The sequence below is a fragment of the Charadrius vociferus genome, unplaced genomic scaffold (assembly GCF_000708025.1).
Source record: "Charadrius vociferus isolate BGI_N301 unplaced genomic scaffold, ASM70802v2 scaffold839, whole genome shotgun sequence".
In the NCBI taxonomy this organism is placed as follows: Eukaryota; Metazoa; Chordata; class Aves; order Charadriiformes; family Charadriidae; genus Charadrius; species Charadrius vociferus.
Genome location: NW_009650168.1, coordinates 792,939 through 805,189, shown reverse-complemented (window position 1 = coordinate 805,189; position 12,251 = coordinate 792,939). Strand labels below are relative to the sequence as shown.

At 39.6% G+C, this 12,251-nt stretch overlaps 1 protein-coding gene across 1 annotated transcript in view; it reads left to right on the top strand.

The window, feature by feature from the left end:
- NAV3 (neuron navigator 3) overlaps positions 1 to 12,251 on the top strand; it is a gene marked incomplete at its 5' end in the record, with an annotated part of 193,789 nt that overhangs the window by 60,334 nt on the left and 121,204 nt on the right. Inside the window, one exon of the mRNA XM_009892466.1 lies at positions 6,105 to 6,220. Within this exon, the coding sequence (XP_009890768.1) occupies positions 6,105 to 6,220 (116 nt within the window). The remainder of the gene's footprint in view (positions 1 to 6,104; positions 6,221 to 12,251) is intronic.

Genomic DNA, 12,251 nt, shown 5'->3' with positions numbered 1-12,251 from the left:
CCTGAAGAATAAGAAACTGTTAACTTCAGCTGCCTAACAGATTGGTACAGAGAAGAAGGGGCCAGACTTCTCTGAAACGCAGGGTGATAGGATGAGACGTAACAAATGCAAGTTACAGCAGGGGAGATGCTGATTAGAAGTTAGAAAAAATATTTTTAACCTAAGGGTGGTGAAACACTGGAGCAAGCTGCCCAGAGATGTTTTGGAAGCTCTGTCCTTGGATTCAAGGCTCAACCAAACAAGGCCCTGAGCAACTAAATGTAACCAGGCCTACTTTGAGCATGTCATTGGACCAGATGGCATCTAGAACATCTTTCTGATCTAAATTACTTTATGATTCTGTGAGGACTAAAGTGTTTACTAGATAGAGACGGAGAAAGGAAATATCAGTATAATAAACAAACATGTTACCAGGTACTAAAATCTCCTTCCTATCTCCTTTCCTATGTGTTGATTGAAACAATTCTATTACTAGAGCACAGCTTCAAGGGTGCATGGGAAGTGCAGAGCTGTGACAGATGGGAAGGAGGATGTAATCTGGTTGCACCTCTGGAGGCGCAGTGAAATTCAATTCCAGCTGCCTGTTCAGGAGGTTTTTATGCTGGTTTAGGGAAAAAATTAAACTGCTCTTCAAGGATCCTGCAAACACAGCATCTGCAGGGTTTGTTGGAGTCATATTTATGTCCAGTTTCAATGACTAGAAGCTATTTCTGGTCACTGATTGTGGAGTTAAAATTAAGTTTTCAGTAAAAGACGTTCTATCAGTTAGTTGTGTTTGTTAATAATAGATTGTGCTGCTAAGCATACTGCAGCTCTTTCTTTAAAAATGTGATGATTCAAAGTTATGCTGTAGTGCTTTATTGATTTCTGTTTTATTTACATTACTGTTGTGAAAACCAAACAGCAGTCACCACCAAAATTTTGCAAGCGTAGGTAGCACTAAACATTGCCACCCACAAGGCTTACTTGTAACAAAGCAGTGTTTAGAAAAAACCTCCCAAGCAGTGTTTAGAAAAAACCTCCCATTTCCTCATGCTTGGTTTTCAAGTAATTGTGCAAGAAAAGTTTCCACTGTAGAGGTGTTGTCTTAAGAGATGGGAAGGAGAATAATAAGTGAAGAAACCATGCTAAACACATGCTTGATTAGTGCTGAGTTGAAACAGTAGCTTGATATTTCAGTTGCTTGCTGTTTATGATCTGAAGTTATTCTTTTAAATTGCCGTACATACAAGTGTGGCCTTATTCCTTTGACTAAATGATCAGTAAAATGTAGGACAAAGGACCAAAAAGGATATTATGTCCAGTCTTCTGTTACTGGCAACCATATTAACCCCTTCATAAATCAACTAAGCTTTATTTTAAACTAGTTAATCCCCACTACTCCAATAGGAAGGTTAACTCATCTTATTGTTAGAAATTGTTTACAACCTACAAGATGAGACTGCAGCCATTTATTACTTTGTTAATATTGTCCTTTAACTTAAATAGTTGTTTTCCCTCCTTTTGATCAATCTTTTTAAATATGTGGGGCAATACTCCCACCCCCTTCCTTCTCTTTTGCAAGGCTAAACCAAATTGTCTCTTTTCAGAAGAGTTTCTTCTCCCACATGAGCATCCTAGTAGCTCTTTCCTGCAGCTGTTTCCAATTTAACTCACATGTCTTGAACATGGGTGATCAAACTGCTCATATTCCAGATGTGGTCCTGCCAGTCTGTTACACTGACAGTGATACACATTCAAGACAGCTGCACCTCAGAGAGTTGTTGGAAAAAAAACCCCAGCATATTCATCTGATATCTCTTGGAATGTCGAGTGAAAACCAAACAAATCTTTGATGTTATCTGTGTTTATCAAAGGTTGGCTATTTCGTTAGAGACAGGAAATGACTGACTGTGTTAAAGACAGCTTATGAAGTAGTGTTCCAAATTCTGTTCTTAATTACTCCTGTGCAGGTTCATTTTAATCAAACTGAATGAGCTTGTGCAGGTGTGACTGAGAGCAGGATTTGTCCCATTAAGCGAGTTTTATGCTTTTACAAATGGGTAGCATATAACTCAGTGTGTTGGGGATAAATATATTCTCTGATTGCCATGATTAAAATAGAAAACAGATTGTCCTGTTTTCATGACAGTTTCCTAAATTAACCTGTGCTGCAGATGCACAGCACTGGAAGAAATGTCAATGGGGTTGCTTTGACTCAACTGAAATTCTTTTCACTTTCCTTGCTGTCAAGAGAGATGCAAGGATTTAAATTTTTTTTAAGGCAGTGGGCTGTGAATAGGTAGCAGATAGAGAGCCATTCATTAAGGCCAATGTGTAAGGTTAATGAGAAGATCTTTTAATTTGCTGTTTGCTTGCCTGGAGCTTAATCTGTGCTTCAGTCCTGCAAAGCTCACTTGAGTCATTCATCGGATTAGTATGGCCCAGAGTAAGAAGTAAAAGACAGAAGTATAGGGAAGGACAAATCTCACAATTTCACCTTCATTTTTTTGTTGTTTGTTTGTTTGTTTGTTTGTTTGTTTTTTACTAGAATGGCTGAGCTAAGCAAAGAGGCATCTACATGCTTTTTCGAAAGTATGACACCCTGAGACAGGCCTAGAGCAAAGCAACTTGAAGTTTTAGGCACTCAGTCTATACCTGAACCTCCTTACTCCCCAAGAGCTGGGGCTTCTACATGGTTTTTCTTGGAAATCATTCACCACTAGACTAATCTCAGCCCATCCGGCTTACCCTCAGCTCCAGAAAAAAATCAGGGCCTTGACCATCATGGACCAAAAGCCAGGGCTGTTGTGGAAGTGCTGGCAGCTGGCAGCCCAGCAGACGCCTGGTAGGAGAAGAGCTATTGCTGAGAGCCCCATCCCCAGGTTCCTCAGAATACGTCCATCACGGCTGCCAAAGGGCCAGGCAGGTGCCTTTTTGCCCATCACTTCCACAATAAATAACCGTTTTTCTCAAGTAAGCGAACTTAAACTGCTGCTAAATCCATAGTTCTCTGCAGGATTTCTGTTGTTGCCTCAGATAATTAGAATCATTGATGCTTTTACCAAATTAAACATAAAAATGCTGAATGAAGTCAGTACCGCTGTTTCTTTGTTATTTGTTTTGACAGCAAATCACATTTATTTTATATTATATTTAAACTTTCAAGTTTCAAGCAAGATAAAAGGGACATTTCATGCTTCTTAGATCTGTTATTTCAGGCTGCCTATAAATTTAAGAAAACCGCATCATATTTACATTTGGTTTGTGTTTCCATGGTTTTCTTTCTACAAGTTAAATCAAACATTCTTTAATTATTAGGGTTATATGATATTTCTAATTCAGTCTTTTTACTTTAAGACTTAGATTCTGATGACATCTAATCTCCCAGAAACTGGATTTTATGATGCAATTAATTCCACAGATCAGATTCTAAAATTTGGAATTGAAATCTTTGCAAGTATCTCTTCTCACAGTGTTTTTCAACTTCTTTTCCTGGTTATAGCTTCATCAGGTTTTCGAAAATGAAAAAAAAGGCCAACAAAACACTGAAGAATGGAAATGTGCTTTAATTGGTATTTGGTTTATCCCTAAAAGTTTCGATGTGACCTGGACAAGTGAGGTTGTGAACAAGTGAAAACTTTTATTCATTGTTATTATAAGTAAAAAGATTCAGTCATCATGCTGAAGTTGACGTAGTTGCTTGAGATCACTCATTATGTGTTTGTACTCTTGGAGGGAGTCAGTTCTTTTAACATTAGTATCTGTGTTCCCATACGGTCAACAAGTGATGTATCCATCTGTATTGACTGTATAGGCAATAATCACTGCCAGAGGGCGATCCAAGTCATTGAAGTTCTGTTTTACCTATCCCCATTCACTAGATGAAGAATCAGTGCAAATGCTGGGTATTGGTGACTGGTGAGAGTCCAGACCACTTAATCCTCTTCTGATGATAGATGTCCACATCAACAAGAATGGATCCTTTCTATCTTCTATTCTCTTTCCCCTTTCTGTCCTTCTGTCCTCTAAGACAGCTTACATATAAGGCTCTTGGTCACTCAGGGAAGGGTTTGCGTCACTGTTCTGAGTTGATGCAGTGATTGATGATTGAACAGTTGCACAATCAGGAATGTGATGCTATAGGATCAGAAGGAGAACAGGTGAAAAGGATCCCTTTCTGTTTCTAACCAGGGGTGGACTGATGTAAACTCCATATACGTTTTGTGGAGAATGCTGGGAATACTTGATCTGCACCCACCTAACTGGGTGCTCTTCCTACAAGACCAAAAGCAGCCTACTCTTTTCCAGTGTTCCTCTCACTCAGTCTGGCACCAGCCCTGGCAGCTCCACGGTTTGAGTTCAACGAGAAGAGTGCAGACCACATCAATTACCTTTGCCATTATTATAAGTGCCTTTTTCTGAAATGTGTTTTTGGGCTGATAGTTTGCCCTGGGCTGATCCAGCATTAAGTTTCAGCATTAACCCAGATAGGAGTACTCATGAGCAGTCACGGCCTCTTGACATGGCTTTCACTGAAAGTAGACATATCTGTCATTGGTTTTGATGATTTGAAACAATATGGGAAAAGAGGTGGACGGTTGAATTTCGGTGTGTGTTCATTGGGGAGTTGGGCTTTTTGTAACTTAGGACTCTGTCCTCAAGCACCAAGTGTAAAATTACATTCAAAGTCAGCAGGGTATAAATAACTTTGCTGCATGTTCTGAGTTTGTGTTTCCAGTAGTGTGTGACAGAGAGAAATAGTAGACGAGAACGAAAAATAGCTTCTCTAGAACAGTTGTCTGTTTCTAGCATCCCAAAAGTACAGAAATTGATAAGAAGAGTGCATCAGATCAGACATAATTTGCATTTCTATTTCTGTGTAAGTAGAGTCAGACTTAAAAGATTCTAATCAACAAATTCCACCATGACAGTACTTGTGCCGTTGTATGTGTATATATCTGCTCCCTCAGTCACTGTCATGAACAAATCTATTCATTAAGTAACTCTGAAGAAAATGTTAACTGGAAAGTTATTTCATAAAATAAGTTGCCATAAAATTCTTTTAAGAGATAAGTCACTGTTTTTATCAGTTATACTCATAAAATAAACATTCATCACAGTTAAATGTTTGTATTTACAGTTTAGTTGGTCATTTGAAACATTTTATGGTGAATTTTGATAACTGAGCTATAACTGTAATATTTTAAAATTAGGATATAAGTATTTCACTCATCTTTTAAGAAATCAAAAGACTGAATGTGCTGTTCATGTCAGGAAAGCTGTAAGAAATTGGATTCCAAGACTTTTCCATTTTATTTTGAAAAGTGGCTAGTATATCTTTAGGTGTTTTCTTTTACTGTTTACAAATGTGGTACAGGTTGCTGTTTAATGGCATCGTGGTTCAACAGTTCCTGTGTAAGCTAGATGCTACAGCTGTTCCTTAAGGAGAGACAATAATTGTGTCATCTATTTTCTATTATCATCCATGTGCTTGTGTATTTCTTGGTACTTACCATTATGCAATAGCAAATAACTGTATTCAAGAAAGGGTACCCATTATAATTTATCAATAATATCCACAGAAGTATACCATCACAGAAAATATGGGCTATCCGTTAGCAAGTTAATGGAAAAACTTTTATTATCCCATTTCCCCAGAGGGCATATAAAGGGCATTATCAAAAGAAGCTGCACATAGATTTAAATATCTGGGCCAGATTTCCATTCCAGCCTTGCATAAGCTTCTTCCCACATGGCCTTTCTCGCTTAATATTTCAGCAATTAAAAGTTTTCCTTTCCCTCATATATGAGCAGGGATGTGACTTAACCAATTTAAATGGATTCTGCCTATATCTGGTTGACAACTCTTGCAGAGAAAAAGCAAGGAAATAAACTGGCTCAGCATTAACTTTGAGTTGTTCTGGAAGATCGAGACAGAGAGAGTTCCCAGTTGCTTGCAAATTTGTGTAGCTGCAGTCAAATTAGCACAGTAAGAATGTGACATTCATGGTATTTTCACCATATAGTGGTACAATTCTAGATGGAGCTGCAAGTAACGTTTGTTTCCATTCATACATGAGTGACAGATAATAATAATAATCAATCTTCTTGCTTGATTTCAGAACTCTCTCAGAAAATGACAGTACCTCTTTACCACCTGCTGACTCCTGCACCAGTCCTACTAAAATGGATTTGTCATTCAGTAAGACTGCCAAACAGTGCCTAGAGGAGATATCTGGTGAGTAACCATAAGTCAGGAAAAGCCTATGAACATCTTTGTTTACATCTGTTTCTTACCAGGAGCTTTGCAATGGGTTGAAATAATACTTCTGACCTCTGTTCATGAGTGGTATTAAATATGCAGAAAATTTGGGTCATGCATGGTTAGTGCTTCCAACGCACAGCTCTTATCTGAACTGGCTCCTTCTGCTCAAATATCCTCTTTGTTATTTCGTGGAAACTGAGCTTTCACAAAGTAGGGTTTCAAGTCATTATTATTTTGTAGTCATACTGAATGTTCCAAGAGGAGCGGTGAAAGTTGACTTCAGAATGTTTGACAGTGTTGCATTTAAGATCATCAAATTAAATCATAACACCAGAACTGAGACATAAATTACATAAGATATATTTTGCTTTTATAAATGAATCTATATCCAGAAACCGATCAAGTCCTTACTGTTGTACCTGACTTCTAAGCTCTTGCTAGAGCTAAGCTTCTAAAGGTTGTGTTCTGGAATTCCTTGTAAACCTGGAGTAAAGTCCTTGTTAGCTTACAGATGTGAGATTTTTCTTAATCATATTGGAATAATTCCTTTGAAGTCAATAGAACGGTGCTGATTTACATCAGCCCAGGATCTGGTCATAACTCTGCCTATGGATGCAAAAAGCAAAGTGTGTCACAGCTGACTTTCTCATCAGGACTGAATTGCACTGCAGGGTTGTGTGGGAGTACTTTCAAAGGGACTCTTCACCAGAGCTGTTTTGTTGTGGTTTAGGGGTTTATTTTTGTTGTTGTTGTTTTGGGCTTTTTGCATTAGCATCCTTACTCTTATCATTTTCATGAGAATAAAAGGTGAAATCCTGTCCCTTTGGATTCACCTGTAGTTTTGCCCTTTTACTCCAAATTTTTAACATTCAAATGGATTTATAACAAGTCATGCCATGCTTCTTACGTAGGATATAACTCACTTAAAGCACTAATTCAACACATCAGTCTAAAATTATCTCTCTACCAGAAGGGAAATCAGATGGCCAAGCTTTGTGGGACTGCCTTGGCATTTAGCTGACTCATTCTGAAATTGAGGTTTTGTCCTGGTTTGTCTCAGTCCCTTTGGAAGTTTCCTGAGTCTAACATCCCTTATTTGCACAGCCAGCTTTTGTGATAAGTATGTCACCCTGAAACATGGTGAAATGTTCCCTGGAGGTGACATAAGCCTGTTAAAATTAATGCAAAAAAATAGTTTTAATTAATCCACAAATCAGACTTATTGGTCTTGTATGTATAAAGAGTATAATTCAAACACTTACACAAATCAAAAGATGCTTCAAGAAATTATCCACACAGATGCTAAAAAAAAATAAAATTGATTCAGTACCTGCTGAAATGATCAAATGGGATATCGTGTCTCCTGGCCTTTTACTGTTCTGAACAGAAATGGAACAGCATCAAAAAGAAGAAAATGGTGTAAAGGGCACTAGACATCAGAGATGTTTATAATGTGATTATTCAAAGTGGCATTAGCAGTTGACTGACATAACAGGCAGCAAAGCAGAACCACTGGGAAAATGTGGTCGATGGTTTGTTGCATACAGAGGAAAACAGATGTGTGTCACCTATAATTGGCTGTTAGCAGCAAAAAGAATGAATGGATTAAGTACTACATTTGCTGAATAAATAATTGTCTGTGTTGGTGAACTATCACCAAGTCATCAGTGATTCCGTCATTAATGAACCTGCAAGGAAAAGAACTCATGTGATGGCCATTCAGGGCAATATTTGGATGGCATGATGGATTAACCATGAGAAAGGATGACTAAATTCTGTTACTTAGGAGCATTTTTATTCTGGTATGACCAAGGGTTTGTACTGGTAGTAGCAAGGAGAAAAGCAAAGGTTATTTCCTTGATCTGGTCACTTATATCCAGGGTGTTAAGAGATGAATCCAGAGTTTCTTTCACTTGGATATTATAATTTTCCTGAAATCTTTCACTGCTGCTATGGGTGGGCATCATCTTTACATAATATCAAGGGTTTTTTGCAACTGGGGCTCCAAACACACTAGCGCAATGTATTGGTAGGTAATAAGGAACAATAAGCATCATGCAAGGGGCTGAGCATCTGTGGAAAGCACTAAACAGCTTCTAGGAGACAGTTCACAAAGTGCTGTCCCACCTGTATTGTGTTTCTGCTTAATTAGTCTATTATTTTTACAGTGCCAAATATTTGCAACTAAGGCTAACGTGCTCAGGGTTAAGATATCTTTGCCCACATCATCGTATAAACTCTTTCTCTACTTTCAGAATATTTACACACTCATGCTTGTTATTGTCCCTTAGCTGAAGATCACTGCTCCCATAAATAGCCAAGCAGATCATATCAGAGCTCCTAATCCATTTCAGGGCAAAATCAGCCAATCAATCTTAAACTAATGCTTTAAGTATCGCTGGTTCAAGACTTCTCCACAATATAGGCAAAACTTGCATGGGGGGAAAAAAATTAAAAAGATTTAGGAGCGGTTGTTCAGCCACCATTCTCCCTGAGTTATTCAGGGTACCGAAACCAAGCTCATTTCCTTGCTTTAGTGGTGGGTGGTCATGCCTCTGTTTCTGTGCCCAGCAAGGCAGTTCACATCCCTTCGCCACACTGATGGTGAGGAAGGCGAGAGGGAGAATGAGAAGCTGTAGTACTTTCAGCTCTGATCTTCTTTGTCTTCCTCCCTGTTTCTAAGGGAGCCCCTTACCTTTAAAACCTCTCCTGTCTTCCACTCTGCAAGTGATCACTTGGTTTTACTTGCACAGCTGTGAGATGAGGATGGTACTGGAAGGCAAGAGAGATGGTGAGACTGGTGTAAGCATGGACCCAGAGGTACTGCCCTGATAACCTAGCCAACCTCTTTATTTATAGCTTGTCCCCATAAATCTGCTGCCCTAGGTAATTTCCCACATGGTTTGTGCCTAAAGCCAGTTCAGCTTCTTGGTAGAGCTACTGTAAATCTGAGTTTCTTCACTGTTCCTCTGTCTCTGCTGGGAATTTGGTCCAGATGTGATCTGAAGTGCTTCAGACTTTTTTCCTACTTTCTTTTTTTTTTTTCCTCTGAATATTCTGCAGCTCAGCCAGAGCAGTCCCAGATGTTTCCATGGTGCACGTGCAGATCAGCAGTACAGCACATGCACAGTTAGGTGTAAGTCTTCCTGCATACCTCGGATCCCCTCTGCGTGCATGGTGTCCATGATACCTGTACACACGCTGAATGAGTCCCACTTGTAGGCACGGGTCACCTGTACAGTAGTTTCAGTGCACTCTGCCTACGGTAGACTCATTGCACATGTGGCACACAGATGTGTAGACTTCTGTCCAGGAAATCCCAGACAGAAATGTAGGAGCCCTAAATAAAGACCAGTTCTGTAGTCATGCTTGAGTGCTCTTTCTTGCATGTACTTTATGTACGAGTTACCTCAACAAGACTACCCAGTATCTATGTTTCTGCAAAACTGTTGTATAACTTTATAGAGAGGATTTTAAAACGAGAATGAGAAGAAAGACTGATAAAGTAATCCCCTTCGGTGCTTGCTTTTCATGGTATGACTATGAACAAGTTGTTCAGACTTTCTTACCCAGTATTCCTGCTTGTAGTAGCTGTGACACTTATCAGTCTCTGCTGCAGGTTTATTGGAGAGGGATGTCAGAAAGTTAATTATTTAATAATCTGTTGTAAACTGTACATGTCAGTAGCTACAAAGTATTATTTTATTACATCAATGATAGTGTTTGGCTTTAACAAGTGTTTACATGTTCAAAGAGCTTAATGAAAATTGTTTGATTAAATAAATATTCATGAATTTAAATAATTATTCATGAATTTACAAATATTGACTCGTTATAAAAAAAAATCTGAGGGATGAAGCAGAAATGAAAGTAATTGTAAGAGTTATAGGCCAATATCAATGGCAGGATTAACACAAAAACATGCAGTTTTCAAGCTTTTGTGTTTACTGTGCTTCTTTTTTGGTCTCTGAAAGAAATAGTTAATTAATAGTTGTAGAAATAGTTTACAATTTTTTTTTCAAGTAAGCTTGGCTGAAGAGATTCATAATCTTATGCATTTGCAGATCTATTACATAATTCATTTGTAAGGCTCGAAACCATGCACTGAGACTTCAAAGAAAGTCTTATCTGACAGCAAAATTTGTCCCTAGATTATTAGTTCTTAAAACCATTTTTATAATTCCTTTTATGAAAGAGACAGTAAAAATAAGGTAATATGTTACACTGGCGATGATGGTTTGGGAAAGTTCCCTGTGCTGTTCTTGATTTAAACATATTCCTATGTGGTGGGTGGGGAACACCTTGAATTGCAAGGTACTTGGGGAATAATGCTCTGTCATGGCATTTGCTCTCATGTGGCCTCCTATACTGTTTCCTTGGTTTGGAAAGATGTGTTTGCTTGTTACTATATTTCATAAATTTAAAATGGAGGGATGAGCTTTATAAAAGTATTTTTCAATAAATAAACCTGAGCATTTTCCACATTGCAATTTTATGTTTTGTTGAATGATCCCCTACAGAGAAGTGTGGTAAAGCAGAAGTATACATTCAGTGTTCTTTGTGCTGAGCACTTGTTCCAAGAGTACATATATGTCTGGCGTATCTGAGGGTGATCATGATGATCTGTCTACCAAGTGAGACAGTGCAATTAACTGGAGAAAATTTCATATAACCTTGTAATTAAGGGCAGTATTATGGTGTTTGTACACACGAAGGCTGAATGAAGGTTATGTGATTAGCCTTAGTACCTCCATATCCCAGCATTTGACTCATTGTGTTTTTAATATATGTAGAAAAAGAAGTGATACAGGTGGATGCTGGAGCTGCCAGCTGCCCTCGCGTGGCTACCACACTGTTCAAGTGTCATTCCCATGCCTGGATGACAGTCCGTGACCTGTGTCCTGCTGCAGCTGGGCTGCAGTGAACAGCTCAGGTGGGAGAAGAAACAGGTCAGCAGAGACACACACTGAGACCCGTTGGGTTGCCCAGGTTCCTGCTGTACCCCTACCAGAGACCCTTCCAGGCTGGAGCGGTGGGGCACCTATTGCCAACACCATACATGAGGTTTGGTGTGGCTTATTGGGTGAAGACATTTCATCCCCTGCCATAAGTTTTTCTGCTCCCAGCTGGAAAGAGGACTACATATAAATAATGACAGTCTTGTATCTGGTCTATTCATGCTCAGCGCTGAGTGGCTACGCCGCGCATTGCTTCCCTAGCAAAGCAATGCTTAGCAAGAGGGAGTAGACCCTGTCCACAAGGCTTGCTGAGGACAGACACAGCACCACAGTCATGCCTGCTGCTACATATGACCAGGCAGGCATACCGTGAGCTTGGTGAGGAGGCAGAGCACGTCCACACTGGCCTACAGCTGACTATGGAGATAAGCCACTGACTGTAGCTGTTTGGTCATGAAAGGATGGGTGAGGTAGTTACCATTCATTTATTTGGAGTATCAGGCAGAGATTCAGCTTTGCTGTTTATGGTGGGAAAGGTCCTGTTCCCTTGATCCCACTGCACCGCAGAGCTGTGTGGGGCCAAATCATTGTCCTTCCTCTTCATTTGAAATTTAACAACTGAGAATACTCTACCAATTTGAGTATAAGTTGAGGTTTTAAAACCATTGAGTGGGAAAAGAATGAGATTGCCCTACATTTTGCAAATTCCCTATTCTAAATACAGCCCTGTGAAGCCTTTCTAATAACCTCAACAGCATCCTCCGCTGCGCTGAACAGACGGTTGCAGCCGTGCGGCGCCAACAGCGCGTACTGGCTCAGGAGCTCGCAGGCAGTGCTGGAGCTCCGCTTCCTCAGCCGGGGCCGTGTCAGCATCCGCACCGGATCGCCGGGCTCTGCTGCAAGCAGGCACCGGCACGTTCACAACAACCTTTTAAGGGCCCATATGCCACTGCAACTGGCAGGCCCTGGGAGTAAACACAGCAGTCTTACCTTTTTTTCCATGCTGAAGAAGTGGAAGGCATTTAATATTTGGGACGATTTTGTAC